This window comes from Bufo gargarizans, chromosome 1 (assembly GCF_014858855.1).
Source record: "Bufo gargarizans isolate SCDJY-AF-19 chromosome 1, ASM1485885v1, whole genome shotgun sequence".
Classification (NCBI taxonomy): Eukaryota; Metazoa; Chordata; class Amphibia; order Anura; family Bufonidae; genus Bufo; species Bufo gargarizans.
Genome location: NC_058080.1, coordinates 451,372,623 through 451,392,350, shown reverse-complemented (window position 1 = coordinate 451,392,350; position 19,728 = coordinate 451,372,623). Strand labels below are relative to the sequence as shown.

The 19,728-nt window shown below is 40.8% G+C and overlaps 1 protein-coding gene across 1 annotated transcript in view; it reads right to left on the bottom strand.

Annotated features, from left to right (window-relative positions):
* Positions 1 to 1,682: 1,682 nt before the first annotated feature.
* GLDC (glycine decarboxylase) overlaps positions 1,683 to 19,728 on the bottom strand; it is a 44,809-nt gene continuing 26,763 nt past the window's right edge. Inside the window, exons 7-24 of the mRNA XM_044272553.1 lie at positions 19,385 to 19,581; positions 18,077 to 18,173; positions 17,848 to 17,953; positions 16,657 to 16,796; positions 16,007 to 16,087; positions 14,902 to 14,999; positions 14,685 to 14,811; positions 13,444 to 13,586; positions 13,245 to 13,320; positions 11,360 to 11,485; positions 8,863 to 9,012; positions 7,001 to 7,113; positions 6,615 to 6,756; positions 6,394 to 6,505; positions 5,982 to 6,077; positions 4,956 to 5,128; positions 4,430 to 4,510; positions 1,683 to 4,001 (exon numbers count right to left, since the gene is read on the bottom strand). Of these exons, the coding sequence (XP_044128488.1) occupies positions 3,858 to 4,001; positions 4,430 to 4,510; positions 4,956 to 5,128; positions 5,982 to 6,077; positions 6,394 to 6,505; positions 6,615 to 6,756; positions 7,001 to 7,113; positions 8,863 to 9,012; positions 11,360 to 11,485; positions 13,245 to 13,320; positions 13,444 to 13,586; positions 14,685 to 14,811; positions 14,902 to 14,999; positions 16,007 to 16,087; positions 16,657 to 16,796; positions 17,848 to 17,953; positions 18,077 to 18,173; positions 19,385 to 19,581 (2,202 nt within the window). The 3' untranslated portion in view covers positions 1,683 to 3,857. The remainder of the gene's footprint in view (positions 4,002 to 4,429; positions 4,511 to 4,955; positions 5,129 to 5,981; positions 6,078 to 6,393; positions 6,506 to 6,614; positions 6,757 to 7,000; positions 7,114 to 8,862; positions 9,013 to 11,359; positions 11,486 to 13,244; positions 13,321 to 13,443; positions 13,587 to 14,684; positions 14,812 to 14,901; positions 15,000 to 16,006; positions 16,088 to 16,656; positions 16,797 to 17,847; positions 17,954 to 18,076; positions 18,174 to 19,384; positions 19,582 to 19,728) is intronic.

Sequence of the window (19,728 nt, the reverse complement as noted above, 5' to 3'; positions counted from 1 at the left end):
CTTAGGACAAAAATTTCAATCTTTCATGGACTCAATATGCCCCTCACGGAATACCTTGGGGTGTCTTCTTTCCGAAATGGGGTCACATGTGGGGTATTTATACTGCCCTGGCTTTTTAGGGGCCCTAAAGCGTGAGAAGAAGTCTGGAATATAATGTCTAAAAATGTTTACGCATTTGGATTCCGTGAGGGGTATGGTGAGTTCATGTGAGATTTTATTTTTTGACACAAGTTAGTGGAATATGAGACTTTGTTTTTTCTTACTAACAAAAAATTTCCGCTAACTTGGGCCAAAAAAAATTCTGAATGGAGCCTTACAGGGGGGGGGGGGGGGGGGTGATCAATGACAGGGGGGTGATCACCCATATAGACTCCCGGATCACCCCCCTGTATGGCTCCTTTCAGACGTCCGTATGATTTTTACGGATCCATGGATCGGATCCGCAAAACACAAGCGGACGTCTGAATGGAGCCTAACAGGGGGGTGATCAGGGAGTGTATATGGGTGATCACCCGCCTGTCATTGATCACCCCCCTGTAAGGCTCCATTCAGACGTCCGCATGTGTTTTGCGGATCCGATCCATGTGTCCATGAATCCGTAAAAATCATACGGACGTCTGAATGGAGCCTTACAGGGGGGTGATCAGGGAGTTTATATGGGGTGATCATGGGTTCATAAAGGGTTAATAAGTGACCGGGGGGGGGGGTGTAGTGTTTGGTGCGACTTTACTGACCTACCTGTGTCCTCTGGTGGTCGATCCTAACAAAAGGGACCACCAGAGGACCAGGTAGCAGGTATATTAGACGCTGTTATCAAAACAGCGTCTAATATACCTGTTAGGGGTTAAAAAAAAAAAAATCAGATCTCCAGCCTGCCAGCGAGCGATCGCCGCTGGCAGGCTGGAGATCCACTCGCTTACCTTCCGTTCCTGTGAGCGCGCGCGCCTGTGTGCGCGCGTTCACAAGAAATCCCGGCCCTCGCGAGATGACGCGTATATGCGTCGTCGTGCGCAGGGCTGCCGCCTCCGGACCGCACATCTGCGTTAGGCGGTCCGGAGGTGGTTAAGGAGAGTTAAATAAAAACAAAAATTTAACCCCTCCAGCACTATTTTACTTAGCATTCTGTATAGAATGATATTTTCCCTTATAACCATGTTATAATTGAAAATAATACACTCTACAGAACATGCCAAACATGCTGATTTCTCACGCGCGTGCAAAACGCATTACAATGTTTTGCACTCACACGGGAAAATAGTACATGTTCCCGCAACGCACCTGCACCTTTTCCCACAAACGCCCGTGTGAAAGAGGCCTTAGAACAGAGTCCCATCAAGGCTAGAGCATCAGTTTCAAAGCAAGAGATTCAATACCACCATCATTTATATGATCTAGTGTTGCACCACAGCAGACTTGAGGACTGGAGTTGCATATCCAATGACTGCAGTGTAATTAATGTAAACTAGATTTAGATTTTCTTAAACTAAGGTCGCAGGTACAGTAATTTACTGGTTGCCACAAAATCCTTCACTTTTGTTTGCTGCTCTATGCAGAAAGCTGCCATGCAACCCCAGCCATCTCCTCTCTCTTATAGCTTAGGGTAAAGCACTTAAACTGGACACAACTGAAAAATGCAAATTTATTTTTGAAATTAGTTCATGCAGTAATGAGCTGGAGAAAAGTTTTTTTGGGAACAAAATTAATTTTATTGTAACACTAGAACAGTAAAAACATAATACAAAAAGCTTTTAAAAAATGCAAGAAAAGAGAAAGCTAAAATTATAAACATTAACTCAAGTACAAAAATGTAAACATTTATCATAGCATCTAATATAGAACATTGATTCTGTCACTTAATATAAACTACTGGAAATAAATATTCGGTTTGATACCTCCATATTAAAAACTGTATATAGGAAAGTTAACTAGTTTAACCATGGTCTGAGCCATTGAGGAATGCTGCTGTATTCTTTGTGCATGTTCTAATAACTCAAGGATTACCTGAATTTGAAGTTTTTTTCCTGTCAATCTGTGTTGCCTTGTCTCATACAGAAGAGACACTTCCAAGAGTTATACAGGATTAGGGAAAAAAAACTCACATTTGCGTTGTTTTCTGGTATTGAGATCCGGCAGAGGATCTAAATACCGGGAAAAACACATTTCCGTTTAGTCATCATGTATTCTGAATGGAAAGATGTTCAGGATGCATCAGATATCTTCTGTCATCCCGGTAACATTCCATTTTTTGTGGCCGGACGTAAAACGGCTGCAAGCTGTGGTTGTGTCCGGTCTTAAAAAAAAATAAAAAAATAAAAAAGTTACCCACTGACTTTCAAAGTATTTAGTGACTTCCTTTTTCCAGTTTTTATTTCACATAACTGCATCCTAATGGAATGAAGGTGAGAAAGTAACCCAAGCTCATCTTCAATAACCAATGGCATGGCACAGTTTGTAGAAGAAAGCAGCCATTTTCTAATCCTGTACCAACCCTTCAATACTGGGAAATTAACTCAAATATCTGGGTTGTGACTACAATTTATCTATCCCATACCCCTCATATCACATTCATAGTCCAAGAACCAGGTGTCCTCAAACAGTCTTACTGAGAAGATAGTGTAGTAAAGGTTGGGATTGGGAATAAATGCCTAAAGGGGTTTGCCACTTTCTGGGTACTTGTGACCATTGCGTAGGTAAAATAACTATATAATAGTCTTTGTTGAAGTTCTGTGCCACTTTCTATGTTTCATAAGCCATGCCTCCTTGGACAACTGTTCTTTGCTATCCATACAGGAGGTCCTATCTATGAGACAACCCATCAGCAGCCATGTGACCAGATATACCACTCATCTATCATTTTAACATACTGCACTAAACTGCTGAGGTGATGAGTATTTTATGGACAAGACCTCCATGTGGACAACACAAAATACTTGGCCAACAAGTATTTTATGGACAAGACCTCCATGTGGACAACACAAAATACTTGGCCCCCCCCATCTTCTCAAATCTGAAAATTATTTCAAGACCAGAATTAGTAGGTACCATATACTCCTCATCTTACAAACACACTGAACAGTACCAGAAAGTGGCCAACCTAGTTAAACTCCAACTGTATGATAGAAAGAAATAAAATACCTCCCAAAGCACACTGTCTTACACTGGTTAAATGTATAAAAATTCCACAAAAACAAAATGGGTATTATCCTATAATTGTAAAACTATGCCCCAGAAATTCTTTAAAAAAAAAAAAAAGTCATGATTTTGAATAGTTAAAACTAGCTAATTGCCTGAACTAGCGTTGCTCTGCTGAGGTAAGCAGCTAGTCATGAATATTCGAACTGGTGGCAGGGACTCTAACCGTTTAAAAGATGTACTTATGTCTAGACCATAAAAGCATCTGAAGAACAGGTCTACATCTACAGGATGACAAGTGGACCAAAAAGGGAGGTCAAACATGTTGCCATCCTCACAAATTAATAAAAGTTTACAATGAAATCCTTGATTAAATAATGCGCAGTTATTGAAGTTTGTAGTGGCAGTGCAAAATAAAAATATTCTAAAATTCCTTTACCGAACAACAGATTGGGCTACAAATTTGAAAACTCAAGAACAGAACACTGCTCCGGCTGACAAGTCCAAAAATAAAATAAAAATAGACTCAACTGCACATTATTTAAGCAACAGTGATGTTTTTTCCACAGGGTTGCTGAGTGGATAATCATTCAACAGTATGAAGACGTCAGTATTAAAATATTTATACACTACGTTCCCCCTCTGAAAGGGGAGAGAAACAGCTGCCATTGGCAGGGCTGAATGACAGTCTGGTATTGGCGGTCACAAAGTAAGAGTCTGTAACACTACGAAGAGGCCCTTTTCTGTTCACTGAAAGGCGATTCATACGTCTCCATGGGAGGACAAGTGCACATCAAATGTTGGTCGCCATAGATGTCATCAATACGAGCAATTGTAGGCCAGAATTTACTCTCCGGTTTGACAAATGGCTGGAAGGAGGTGAAGACATAAAATTACTATTCATATACATGTACTACATTTTGCATACTAAGTCCATAGAAAAAAAAACGTGAAAGAAGGTTCCGTCCACTGTATAGTTGCCGTGCAGGTATACAGCAGCTCAGCTCCCCCCCCCCCCCCCCGTCTGAAGCCAGGCAAGTTTTAAACCACTTTATAAACTTTAAAGGCCATGGATACATTTGAAATTGTTTTTAAAATAATGTAACATACAAGTGCCTTAAGTTTCAGGCTGCATTATTCTTTACTTCATTCAATTTTCAGAGTCCCTAAGATACATTTAATGATAGGACAGTCACATCTAAATGTGTTGGGTTACATTCTAGTGAACATAATTCATTGGGTGGTGATAGGTTGAGGGACAAAAAAGGTAAGGTTGTAGAAAACAAATGGGCCTTACCAAGGGGAATGCAGCCACCTCCCGCGAGTATGGGCGGTCCCAGTTAGACGCTGCAATGGAAGTTAGTGTGTGGGGCGACATCTGGAAAATATTATATAATTAGAATATATCTACAGCAAACAGTTACAAAGAATAACAAAAAAATAATTTAATGTAGTAATTATGTGGTCACCATAACACACACGATTGGCTGCAGATTGCACATATATTATGACGACATCTTGCCAAAGTTAATTTATATATATATATATATATATATATATATATATATATATATATATATATATATATATATATATATATATATATATATATACATACATATACACACACATACATACATACATATATATACTCCTCTGGGGTGCAGTTCTGCAGTTAGTCAATGGCAGAAGGGTCTAAGTTGGATGTTCTACAGCTTATCTGGACTAAAATGTCCCAACAGCACAAATTTGTACACTGTATACATCAGCAGTTCCAGACTGCTCAACATTTGCAATACAGTTTTTTTTGTTTTTTTAGTTACCTTCAGAGGATTGATTTTGGAATCCATTCTACCCTCTTCAATATCAGCGATTTCCTGTCGTATATTTATCATGGCATCACAGAAGCGGTCCATCTCCGCTTTGTCTTCAGACTCTGTTGGCTCAATCATAAGAGTGCCAGGCACAGGCCAAGACATTGTTGGAGCATGGAAACCTGAAGTAAAAAGACAGAGTACACTGAGTAAATAAGAAAAACAAAAAAACCAGCTCTAATCCCCCTCACCCACCCCTTTTGTTGCCAACTTGAATTTTACTTCTACTTATTCTGGAAAACTTATCCAAAATATCATGGACAAACATTTTTTGTTAACTTATTGGAAAACCATTACGATTCCTAATAAGCAACATGTCTTATAGCTAATTATACGGAAACTAGTCAATGACCAGCATTAATTGTAAGCTATAAAATTAGTTACAATGACCTTCACCACTAGTCTCAAATAATACACTACTGAAGCTTCATTACAGATAGTCAAGATATTCCTGGACAGTTGACAAGCCTGCTCACTCCATAGATTTATAGGGGGCAGCTGTAATCTGATCCTTCAGTGAGCAGACAGTCCATCTTGATCTCATGACAGACAGAGACAGAGAGTAAAAAATTTGTATAGGAAAGTGGGGGGTGAAGCTGATCACTGGAGAAAGATTTTTCTCTGATCAACTATATTATAAAGTTTGTGATAATCATCTGTACTAATTATTAACGTAAAGTTGTTTGAAATGTTATTAACCATTTAAGCTCAAGTAGATCATAATGTTACAATTATAGTGGCGGATGAAAATAACACAAACACCAGGTCCTTCAGGACCATAAGATGGCTAGATCAAAATAATTCCAAAGCTGCTTCTCAAGATAAACCCATATGTGAGCTAGAGTAAAAATGTAAGTCCCTGCTATACACTTATTTGCTACTGCATTTTAGAGGGGCAATATGAAAAAAGGAGTCTAATGTCTAAAGTGGTTTGGAGGATAAAAACCTTTTAGTTAATACAATTTCCACATTTACCATAGTCTTGCAGTCTTTTTGCGATATCTACAGCTTCTATGTTAGCAGATTTCTTGAATGGTCTTACATCAAGAATGAATTCATGAGCCACACGTCCTGAAAGGCATATTTAAAGCCAAGCATCAGAATCTTGAGAGCCTCAAAAAGTTAGCAACTCTAGTTGTTACAAGTTAAAAAAAATAAATAAAAAAGAAGTTTCAATTTCTAGATATTTCATAAATGAACATGAATAGATTATGTAATACAAGCATGATCATCACTTGATAAAGTCTATTTTTTAAGTTACAATATATACAGCTTGATTACACTTGTAATCCAAGTATTGAACCTATGGGAAATACAAGTCTGTCCATAATGTGCAGACTGTTCATTATATTTAGTTATATATGGAGAAAATACATTCCTAACTTGCCTTTAGATCCTCTGAATAAGATTTTGTAGTGTTTTTCCAGCCTTTTTGACATGTAATTTGCATTTAATATGGCAATTTCTGTTGCATGCTTAAGTCCTTTTGCGCCCATCATCTGTAAGAAATTGCTTTCTATTAAAGTAGTCATTTTTCATAGGACTTGTCAAACTATTAAGTTATAAAGGGAGAACACTACTTCATTAAAATCTCTCAATTACACCAACCTTGATGTAGGCCCATGAAATGGGCAAAATTGCACTTGAGCCCCATGGGGCGGCACTTATTGTGCCCAATGGTCGAGCATCATTGCCCTGCTGCAATGGTATTACTGGATGACTGGGCAAATATGGCGCAAGATGCTTTTTTCTGTAAAAGGAATTAAAGTTATTCAAGTGCATGCCTTGTTAGTCTTCCCAAAGAATGTTAAATTGTATTTTTAATTATAGGTATTGCTACTATTTAATTAAGACAAATATAGCATGGATACTATTTAAGGCATACTTAGCACAATATCTGCCCCAACACTTCTATTGTGCCAAAAGCACGTCTAATCATTTTTACAAATTCTAACGCGATAAAAATAATATATTTAATTTAAGAAATTACTTACACTCCTATAGGTCCCATTCCAGGACCCCCGCCACCATGGGGTATACAGAATGTCTTGTGAAGGTTCAAGTGTGACACATCAGAACCATAGTCTCCAGGTCGGCACAGCCCAACCTAAGTGTAAGAACCTACATTAATACGCTAAACTCTTTGCAACACAAAGTTGATGCCATATGTGGCTCACCATCAAATAGGGGTGAAATTCCATTGCCCATTGAAGCATGTCTCATTACAACCTCCTGGCTGCCGCCTTTGTGAACAAAGTATAACTGTCATACTCAAAAAAAAAAGTATTGGATTGTGGTGATTAATATCACCTTGGTGACCCTATTTCAACTTTTCACTGTGTACTCAATTACCCCTTAATTCCACAGTTTTGTTCCCTGTACTGCCTACTTTTACCTGTGCTTAAAATAGTGTTGCTAGGCATGGTCCGTCTATGTGTTGAAGGACAGAGGACGCAGAAGCACCAGCATGCAAGGTCACATTACTGACAGCCAGGGACTGTAAGTAAATGATTAAAGCCAGGTCCTCCCAGCAGCTGATAACAGTGCCTGGGCTGTGTGCACTTCTCCCTGTCCATGCGCTTGGCAGACGCTCCCTCACTCAGCAGACTGGGACAATGCAGAGTGGAAGCAGCTCAGACCAGGGAAGGGAGATCTGCAGTCTGCTCAGTGTATAAATGACAGCAACATGTGGTAAGAGGACCCCTTTGTACTGCAGGAGATTAACCCTTTAGGGAGAGGGCTCTGGTTACTGACACTTTAGGGGGGCTATTGTTACTGGCTAGGTAGGGCAGGCAGGATTAGCCTCAGGGTGAGGGCAGTGGCGGCCATCTTAACTGAATAGTGAAATTGCAGTTTTATGCAGACTGGTTGCTAAGGGCTGAATCTTATTAAATATAGGGTAAGTCAGTCTAATAGTAACCGATTCTGCAATATCATGTTATTAGTAACTACATATATGAAAATTGAAATTAGGGTCTAAGTGACAGTTATCCTTTGTGCAAGCAGCTCTCCAGTGCATTGAATTAATAGATTCAAATTTTATTTAGCTTAATAAAATTAAAAAATTTTTTACAGTGTGTCAAGGTCCATGTTTAGGAAACAGAACAACGTGGAAAGATGTTTCCCCAAAAGAATTACTTTCCATGCCAGTAAATATTAGATAAAGTTATAACCTCTGTACATCAAGACCTAACCAGTATATATCCAAGCTTGTTGGCCTAATGGCGGGCCAGGTGCATGTTACATTGTATCTTATTCATTAACCAAATACACAGAGCCTATTATGAAGCTGGATTCTACCAGAAGCAGGAAGTTTCAATAAGGTGGGTGCTATTAACATTGGGGTATTTGTTGCAATTAAAGCAGTTGTCGCCAGTTTGAAAGTTATACCCAATCCACAGGGCTGGTTCAATCGCTGGGACCCCCACTAAAACAGACAGGGTCCTTCGCCCCCTCCGGTCGGTCAAGCATGCGATGTGCTGCTCCATTCATGCTGTATGGGGGCTGTCAGATGAAGTAAAGTACAGTGCTCTTATTTTCAGCAGTCCTACAGAGAATGAATGCAGCAATATGGTGCATGCTCGAAGGGAAACCCCCCCAATCAGACCTGTGAAGAGGGTAACTTTCAAATTTGCCACAACCCCAAGATAAAATGGTATTGCAGATCAGTTTGTCACTTCAAGGAGATACATTTCTCATCCTGGACAACTTTCTTCTCTAGCAAAGACTAATTTCAGAATCGACATACGCTGTTTTTTTGTCTGCTACTTTTACACTTCAAACTTGGGACACGATTTTGAACATCCTAAAGGTCAAATTTCAGCAATCGCTACATTTCCACATTCTAAATTCTCACCTGAGCATTCATATTCGCTCCATCCAAATATACCTGACCACCATGTTTGTGTACCAAGTCACATACATCACTTATGTCTTCCTCAAAAACTCCATTGGTGGAAGGATAGGTGATCATTATGGCAGCCAAATAGTCCTTATGTTTGTCTACCTACACATAGAAAAAATATATTATGGTATGAAGTATGTTCACATATTTTGACAAGGCCAGAATCGCTGGATAATGCAGAACCCCTTAATAGAGAGCACAATATTTACTACATAAGAGACGTATGAGAAATGTTCTACTACAGCAAAAAAAAAAAAAAGTCCACAAATGAGGTTCTACCTGTGTAATATTCACTGTTAACAGGTCACAGAGGACCAAAACATTTGGTGCCAAGTGCTAACCAAGTAGCTCTACGAACACAATGAGGGACATTTATCAAGGTCTGTACGCCACAATTGTATCTTAAAGTTGCACATTATGGCGTACAGCATGTGCACCCCATAGTTTGGGACTTTGAGCTTCAGCACTTTTCAGAAGAGGGGGAATGGTTTTGCACTACCACCACATTTACTACAACTTTCTGGAGAAAGTAGGGGAAGTTATAGCTGAAGTCTACGCCAACCGGCAGCTGGTTTAGACTTCCCTGCTGTGCACCAGAAATTGGAGATGATCCTGATTTGTTACAAGGCTTCTGCCTCTTAACAAATCGGGCACCTCTCACGCTTGTGCAAGGAGATAAAGTCTTGACATATCTCCCCCAATGATTCCGATTGTTTTAACTTGGATACCCATTTTAAAAAGAGCTTTGCCCAAAAAAATTTAAGGGGGAAGGGGGGCCCGCAACAAAAAAAAACAAAAAACACACGTTTCTCATTTTATCCAGGGAGGTGAGGGCAGGGAGGGGATGGAGAGCTAATCCGTAAGGTTAATATACAGATACCCACTGTCCTGTTTCTGCAGTCAAACCTAGATTGCTCAGCTTGCTGTCAGTTATTAACTCATGCAACCTGCCCTAATGCTGGCCCCAACAAAAGCAGCAGACCTGAGAGAATTACATGGCAGATGTAAAGGATGTAACCCGATCACACCATCTCTGGGATGTGTTTTTTTAAGATTACTATATGGCCCTAACACCATGTTTCATAAGGCATTTTCCCTTATTCGTTAAATCTTTTGTGCTGTCCACAGAGGTATTGTCCATAAGATGGCTGCTGATGGAGGGTCATGTGACCAGGGTAATCACCACCCTGTGAGGTCTCCTCCATTCACATACACTGCACCTGCCATTGTACTTGTTCTGTTAGGAGTTTAGTGTAGGTACAGTGCGTTTGAATGGAGGAGACATTAAACACAGGAGATTTGTCTGGTCAAAAAGATTTTATGGACAGGAACTGTGTGTGGACGGCACAAAAGACTTTATACAAGGAGGGTACCCTATGATATACAGAAAATGGTGCAAAGTGTTGACAAAGGCTGTATTAGCAAGTTCTGTATGATCATCTCACCAACACCTAGGTTATCAGTAACTAGAAAGTGGCCAATCCCTTTAAGGGCTCATGCACACGACAGTATTTTGCGTTCAGTATACTGGACGTTTTTTGAGCTCAGTATACGGAACATATACTGAACCATTCATTTCAATGGTTCAGCAAAAAATACTGAAGTGTCTCAGTGTGCATTCCGTTTCAGTATTTCAGTATTTCCGTGCCGTGAAAAGATAGAACATGTCCTATACTTGTCCGCAAATCACGGTGCTTGGCTCCATTCAAGTCAATGGGTCCGCAAAAAAAACGGAACACATATGGAAATGCATCCGTATGTCTTCCGTTTCCGTTCCGTTTTTTCCTGAACCATCTATTGAAAAGGTTATGCCCAGCCCAATTTTTTCTATGTAATTACTGTATACTGTATATGGCATACGGAAAAACGGAACGGAAAAACGGAAAGGAAACGGAAACAAAAAACGGAACAACGGATCCGTAAAAAACGGACCGCAAAACACTGAAAAAGCAATACTGTCGTGTGCATGAGGCCTAAGCCTTACACATGAGTGCAGAGGAAGTTAGGAGATAATGCATAGCAAGTCAGGTGATTCAGCTTCAGAGATATTAAGCTTACACCGAATGCCCAATCCTTCTATTTGGCCTTTAGATGAGGCTTTATAGTCACATTACAGTAGGATATCTTCTACTGGCGCTCTTCCTTAATACATTCTGGTCATTCACTGGAGGACAAATACTCAGACTTTATTGTTCTGCACTGTGAGATTATGTAATGGTTTTATTTTTCTGTATATCTTTCATTCTGGCACCCGTCATGTCCTCAGTGTACGTTCAGTATGAGATATTTTAAGCATTTCTATTGCATTTGTTCAATAACACAAGTTACAAAACAACTCGAAATGGGTTAGTAGAGGAAACAATCATGGCAGAGGGTCTCTTGGCACAGAAGGCCTTCGGACCTAGACTTAATCTGCAGAAGCCTAGTAAAAGACAAATCAAGCACTTACCATAGCTTTCAGATGTACTAGATCAATGCTTCCATCTTTGTCTACTTCTACTGGCTGTATTTTCATTCCTGCCATCTGAGCACTTGCTGGATTGGTTCCATGAGCAGATTTTGGGATGAGACAAACCTGCAATAGCCAAAACACAGGGTTTACTTAAAATGGTTGCGTTAAAAACCGACGTATAGTGCAAGTAAACCCATAAATGCTCTTTAAAGCGGAGCAGTCACCTCTCCTGACAGGTTTGTTGAAGCAACTACTTGCACTCCCCATATAATAATTCTGGAGCATCTATTCTTATGACTGTTGTGCCATTTCTTTATTATTTGTACTAGAAGTTATGATTGAATTGTTGACTCGCAGTAAAGGTACAGATGGGTGTTACCAGTCTCACGCCAGCAGCACTGACTGGACAGAGCCAGACACAGCCACTACTGATAACACCCAGCAGTACCTTTACTGTAGACTGCTGGCAATTTGTAACCTAGCAGGAATACTACAGGATTAGCACATCAGAGTCCCAAGAATAGATGCTCTGGAATTGGTATAACATGGAGAATGCAAGTAGTTACTAATACTGACCTGTTGAGAGGAGACAGGTCCTCTAACCCCTTAAAGACCCGGAGATTACATTTTTTGCGTTTTCGTTTTTCACTCCCCACCTTTCCATAGTCGTAACTTTTTTTTATTTTTCCCATTTACATAGCCTTATGAGGGCTTATTTTTTGCGGTACTTTCTAATGGCACCATTTACAGTTTCCTACCAGTGTGAAGGAGAAAATAAAATAAAAAAATAGAGATAGATCTCTCTATCTATATTAATTTCCAAATAGGGTAGAATTGAGAAAAAAAAAAAAAAAAAAAAAGCAGTTCTGATAAAAAAAAAAAAGTCCACTAATCTACAAAATTGACCTGTTAACTTCATTCTCCAGGTCAGCATGGTTACAACGATACCACACTTGTATAATTTTTCTTGCGTTTTAAATACTGAAAGGTTTTTTTTTCACTTTGGTTATAAAATCCCCCCTCCCCGCCATATTCTGACCCCTATAACTTTATTGTAGTTGTGTGTACGGGGCTGTGTGAGGGCTGTTCTTTTCAATAAATCCATTGGGTAGCTGAAGTCACCAAAAAAAAAAAAAAAAAATTTGCAAAATGGCTGTTTCTATTTTGTTCCCCGTTACGCCATTTGCCGAATGCCATTAATAGTTATATTTTAATTGTATGGGCATCTTTGCAAGCGGCGATGCCCATGATTATTATTTTTTTTTTATATTTCCACTTTAAGTCACCTTAGGTGACAAAGCAATCATTAGATTGCCCATTGTGTTCATTGATGGCTATGTTGCCATCATTGAACACTTCATTTGCACTATATCAGGGATGCTCAACCTGCTGCCCTCCAGCTGTTGTAAAACTACAACTCCCACCATGCCCTTCTGTAGGGTGATAGCTGTAGGCTGTCTGGGAATTATGGGAGTTGCAATTTTGCAACAGCTGGAGGGCCGCAGGTTGAGCATGCCTGTAATACAATGCTGCCACCTAGTGGTCTGTATTGGTAGATTCCTGAAATAGGCACCGAAGCCTGCTCTGTTGGGGAACGCTGTTACTGGAGCAGAAGTGCGTGACTTTCGATTCTGGACTGCAAAAACGCTGTGGTCACATTTGACCATGGCATCTGAAGGGTAAAATGTATGCAATCAGCCTTATGGCCGATAGCAGAGACCTGCGGCACATCTATGCTAATTAAAATGGCAGAAACTCAGCGGCTATGGCGCCCGCTGCACTTGTAAGCAGGCGCCATGTTCAGGGACCGGACTTTCGCCGTACATATACGGCGGTGGTCCTTAAGGGGTTAATAAATGCCAAAGCACTGCATCATACTTACTGTTCGATGCGGTTCACCCTTTGCATTCAAATAAGCCTTGATAGCAGCCAACCCAGCATATTCACCCTGTGCGCCGCTGATCACAAAAGAAAACATACCAGGATTCAATGTAATAAATAGTCAACCCCCCCCCCCCTTTCCATATACAAATGTACACTAGCTACTGCACATTTAAAGTGTTACATTTTATGATTTTTACCTGTTTGGCTGAAATGAGATTTTGTCATATCCTGTTATATCGCACAAGTCCTTCTCAAGCTCCTTAAACAGCTGCTGATATCCCTGTGCCTGGTCTAGAGGCACAAATGGATGAAGGTTGGCAAATTCAGGCCACGTAATTGGCTGCAAAGAAAATACAAAAATATTAAGTTAACAAAACTGAGTTTTCCGAAAAAAATAAAAATATATGCATTAACCTGTACACTAATCGTGCTCGGAGAAAACCGGTTACATTGTCACTAGACTGGAAATAATTTTAACCTCAAGGAAACTGCAGATTCATTCATGCCTGCAAATGATTCAGCAGATGTGACTTTCTCTGGGGATGAAAATTTACATTGTGATATGCTAAATATTTCTGCCGTGTGTATGTTTGAATAACTTTACATTATTATGTCAATTATATTTAATGCATATAGTTGGATATATTGCTGAAACACATTACAGTGAATTTCTCAAGGTTTGGTAAAGTCTTAGGGGGACATTTGTATTCTGAAATATGCCTATATTAGGCGTATTTCAGGCACAGATTGCAGCACAATGGTTAGTTTGCAATGGCAAGTTGTAATCTGCATATTGCAAAAAGGTGAAATCCATTGTAAAAATCTTCAAATTTAAAAAGGGGTTATCCAACCCCTATCATAACCCCCAATGCCTGGGCCCCTCATAGGTTATACTTACCCCGCTCCCCGGCACTCCGATCAGTCGATCAGCCAATAGCAAGCCGCCACAGGGAACAAGCCTCCCTAGCGTCACCCGCAACATTTCAGCAGCTGCTAAACAGTCATTACAAAGCAGGAAACCGATATTTGAAGCTGCTGGTGCCTCTGGAGTCCCGCAAGGTGTAGGATCCTCCAGATGCTTGCAGTTGTGCATAAGCCTACTACTCGGCCACCCCTAACCAGTGCTCACAAGCCGAAAAGGTTGCAGTGGGCCCAGACATACATAAAGACTAATTTTCAAACCAACAATGTTTACTGATGAGTGCTGTGCAACCCTTGATGGTCCAGATGGATGGAGAAGTGGGTGCCCATCATGTCCCAACAAGGCTGCGATGTCAGTGTCAGAGTTGCAGCATGTTTTTGACTGGAATCATGGTGAGAACTGGTAGGCCCCTTTAGGGTCCCCTTAATGTGCAAAAATGACCAGGTGGTGATGCAGCACTCCTATCATGCACAAAGTTGCTAGCTTACAGAAAGAATAGAAGTAAAATTAACTTACTGTAAGCTCAGAGGAACTGTTAAGTTTCATTGTGCAGGACCCCAGAGGAATCATACTATGTACAAGAGAAATATCCTTGTTTTCCAAACGCTTCATGTACCGCACAAGATTAGTTTCCGAATGGTAGCTTAAAAAGGGGAAAAAAAAAAAATATATAATTTTGAACTTTATCCACACATTTCAGCTATGGTGTTTGAAGTTTTCTTAACTATCTCACCTATTAAATACTGGATGCATAAGGAATCTACTTGTCCTTTTAAAGGCAGTGGCCAAAATGCCCTTGTTCTCCTCTCCCATGCCTTCAGCAACTAGTTCCTTGGATAGAGAACGGGGAGAGAGTTACAAAAATTGCCACAAAAAAAAAAAAAAAAAAAAAAAAAAAAGACTCCAAAGACAAAATACCAGCTGGCCTCTTTCACACTTGCGTTGTCCGGATCTGGCGTGTACTCCACTTGCCGGAATTACACGCCGGATCCGGAAAAACACAAGTGAACTGAAAGCATTTGAAGACGGATCAGTCTTCAAAATGCTTTCAGTGTTACTATGGCAGCCAGGACGCTATTTAAGTCCTGGTTGCCATAGTAGTAGTGGGGAGCGGTATACTTACCGTCCGTGCGGCTCCCGGGGCGCTCCAGAATGACGTCAGAGCGCCCCATGCGCATGGATGACGTGCCATGTGATCACGTCATCCATGCGCGTGGGGCGCCCTGACGTCACTCTGGAGCGCCCCGGGAGCCGCATGGACGGCAAGTATACCGCTCCCCACTACACTTTACCATGGCTGCCAGGACTTCAGCGTCCCGGCAGCCATGGTAACCACTCTAAAAAAGCTAAACGTCGTATCCGGCAATGTGCCGAAACGACGTTTAGCTTAAGGCCGGATCCGGATCAATGCCTTTCAATGGGCATTCATTCCGGATCCGGCCTTGCGGCAAGTGTTCAGGATTTTTGGCCTGAGCAAAAAGCGCCGCATGCTGCAGCATTTTCTCCGGCCAAAAAACGTTCCGGTCCTGAACTGAAGGCATCCTGATGCATCCTGAACGGATTTCACTCCATTCAGAATGCATTAGGATAAAACTGATCAGGATTCTTCCGGCATAGAGCCCCGACGACGGAACTCTGTGCCGGAAGAAAAGAACGCAGGTGTGAAAGAGCCCTAAGATTCAGATGACAGCAGTAGGTAAATCAGGCCAGATCGGCAAGGCTGCCACTTCTGTCTTTTTTAAAGCCGAACACATTCCTAGAATTTTGCTTCTAAATAGACAGTAATGGAAGCACAAGTTCAACCCACAGGGAGAAAAATGACAAAACACTATACTTACTGCTGAGGATTCACAGCCAAACACCCACAAAAGGTCATCCAGATCTTTCTCCTTTACAGTTTCATCAAGAGATACGCCAAGCTGCCAAAAGAATACATTTATTTAATTGCCATTCTGATTTCCATACGGAGAGGAATAAGCCATCAAGTCCTGGTCACAGAGATATATTCAACATCTTTGCCTGCAGTTGTAGTAGAAACTTAAATGTCTAGCAAAAACTATTGATAGCTCAATAAAATTTTTTTTATATATATATATATATATATATATATATATATATATATATATATATATATATATATATATATATAATTTACTGCTTCATAGTGTAAAAACGCAAATATGGTGTCAATTATGCTCACCTTTCACCATTGTGCTCAGTACAAAACCCTGGAGTCAACCCCCAACTACCCATTTCTAGTATCGTAGCAGTGCGAAAGAAACCACAGATGACAAATTTATTTTTTGCTGCAACAAAATGCCAAGCCAAACTGGGGGTACAGTTCAACTTTTTCTTCTACTCTCGAGACAAGATTCTTAAAAGCCAATTTGTTCAGGTCCTAAACTGGTCCCCCAGTTTAAAACACCGGGATGAGTCCACTACCTTGCCTCAAAAAAAAAAAAAAAAAAAGCCCACACACACGACTTACTGAATCGTCACTGTACACACGAAGGTTTATTTGTCGCTGTGCCGCTCGATCTTGAACCTCTTTCACTGGACAGCCACAATGAATCTTCACTGTATCAAAGAAGAGCTCACTGTGTAGCTGATGTCCTGCTCGCTTTAGACCTAAACAATTGGAAACGTAGGTAAAAAAAATAAAATAAAACGTTAGAAAACCTGTACTCATGATGGACAGTGCACTGCAATCTGCAGGCAGCATGTTATAGAGCAGGTGTGGTCGAGCAGACTGATTTACTAAATAGTTTCCCACAAAACTACACAACTTCTAATTTACATATAGTCTGTACTTTCAGAGTTCAGTTGTACATGGGGCCATCACATCAGTGACTGAGCATTTCTGTATACACAAAGTGACTTATATGCGCCGACTTGCAACTAATTATTGTTCCTTCCGAACCAATGGCTGCTTGTTCAGTGCGGGTGAAGCTCCGAATTTACATGCCGCAATCACTTCCATTGTATGAGGATGAGAGGCGAATACTGCGATCGATTGTACTCATACAGCTGCATTGTTTCTGCACAGCGGACTGCTGTTTGTTAAGGCAGACAAGGGTTTCACTCATTCATTGAATGATTGGCGCCAACTTTAAGTAGGTCATTACATAGATATCCATCATAGATAAGCTAGCCCAATGTACAACTGAACTCATAAAAAAAAGCAGACTCAAAAGTATAAAAAATAAAATAAAGTCACCAAATCCCAACAAAGCAATATAAAAATCTGTTCAGGTCCTTCTGCTCTAACATGCCACTAGATCATCACTGACTAAACCCCCAGATTTCAGCAGAGCCTCCGACATTTCCTTGACAGTCAGATAAAAGAAGGATCCGGCAAGCTGAATGTCCATGCCCGAGAAAGTCGATGAAAGTGCATGCATTTTTGGCCAGACTGCGCATGCATCTACAGGAGGAGTTGGGAAGAATGCCAGACAAATACCAACAAGTGTATAAACAATAAAAAATGTTTACGTTTGTCATTAGCCGTGTCGTCAATGTGGCCAAAACAGCAATGGACACCAAGACTAGGTTTATTTCAATTAGTGTTCAGTGAAAAGCATGTGGATTGTTCTCTGCAAGATAGTTTATACCAGTGCTGCGAGCAAAATATACACTGTATATAATGAAATACATTGAAAGACAGGGAATTAAATATTACCTTCTGCAAGTATTAGGGTGGCATTGTGAACTCTACGTGCAATATGCTTGAGCCCATTTGGACCATGGTAAACACCGAACATTGCAGCCATATTTGCCAACAGAGCCTACAAGATTGCATTAAGAAGAGATCATACATTATGCATGCAACGTATCTGGCAGCAGTGGTTTCAAAAAGGTCTTAATTCCATAAATGTCCAAGTATGTAGCATAGGTACTAGGGAAGTTACCTGTGCAGTACATATGTTGCTTGTGGCTTTATCCCTTCTGATATGCTGTTCTCTAGTTTGTAAAGCAAGGCGGTATACTTCCTTCCCAGTTGCATCTCTAAAGTCAAAGATAGTATAACGCAAACTTCAGCACATTCTCATAGAAGGCATTTCATAGCATGTCTGAAAGTCTACTGCCCTACCTAGATACAAAGAATTAGCCCATACATTTTTAGGATAGTATCACAGCAGTGCAATTTATATTCTGAATCACTTTTTAGCAAAGGAACGGTCAGTGTGGAATGAAGGCATACAAGGACACATGCCATTCTTTATAACTTGCATCAAACATGGCTTGAAAAATGCTACCTACATAACACTAGACCAGTGGTCCCCAACCTGTGGCTCAAGACCAACTGCTGTGCTGCTTGCCATTAAAGTCCCGAGTTATGACCATATGTACTGGTAATTGACATTGCTGCAGACCTTGCCACTTTGGATAGTATAATGCTAGTGTTACAATTCACACTGAAATATTTATCAGCAAATGTTTACAATTTCATGTTCTTTCTTTCTCCACATGCAAAAGTTCTCTACTGTATATTTGAATAGCCTGTTGCTCCTGACCATCACTGAAAGTTGAAGATGGCTCACAATGTACTAGAGGTTGGGGACCTCCAGACTAAACAGGCAAGCGATCAGTTCCGGCACTCCGATAACCATCGCATTGCTGCCATCTGTGGAGACCGACTATAGGCTATGTTTTAATCCTACAAACTATGTTGTCTCCCGATTTTGCGACCCTGTTTCATAAGACAGTCTAGTGATGGTGGGCTCACGTATGGTTTCAATTAATAATTTGTCATGTAGAAACCAAACAATTAGGCCGAATGCACACGGCCGTGTTCCGCGGCTGAGAGCGGTCCGCGGTATGCCGGGCTGGATTCCTGTTCAGAGCAGGAGCACACGGCGTCACTGGTTGCTATGACGCCGTGCGCTTCATGTCGCCGCTGCACTACAGTAATACACTATACAAGTGTTTTACTGTAGTGCAGCGGCAGCATGAAGCACACGGCGTCATAGCAACCAGTGACGCCGTGTGCTCCTGCTCTAAACAGGAATCCAGCCCGGCATACCACGGACCGCTCTCGGCCGCGTGCATTCGGCCTTAACTTGACAATGTGCTACACCATTAATGTAGCATGTCATTCTAATAGCATGTGTACTAGAATGATGAGCTACATTAACCACAGTGCATCAGTCAAGTTAATGGCTGCTGTATCTGTAGGCCTTCTATGCCAAATTTGAGTTGGTTTCCATGCCACATACCTAGTCACGCCAACCATTCTGCCAGGCATCATCCGGACCAGGTTCTCCTTCACTGCAAAGAAGGCTGCATGTGGTCCCCCATAGTACAATGGTACTCCAAATCTCTGAGAGCTGCCAAGAGCGATGTCTACTCCAAACTCTCCAGGCGGCCTTAAGATACACAGTGCCAAGAGGTCAGTAGCACAGCACGCTAGGGTCTGAAAAAAAAAAAAATGTCAAATTAAAAAAAAGAGTGTTACATACTCACATCTTAACTATGGATTAGGAATCTAAACCCATGGTATTCTATTTAAGTAACAGACACATCCTCAGCTGTATACATTGTTCTGCATCTAGTCATATGC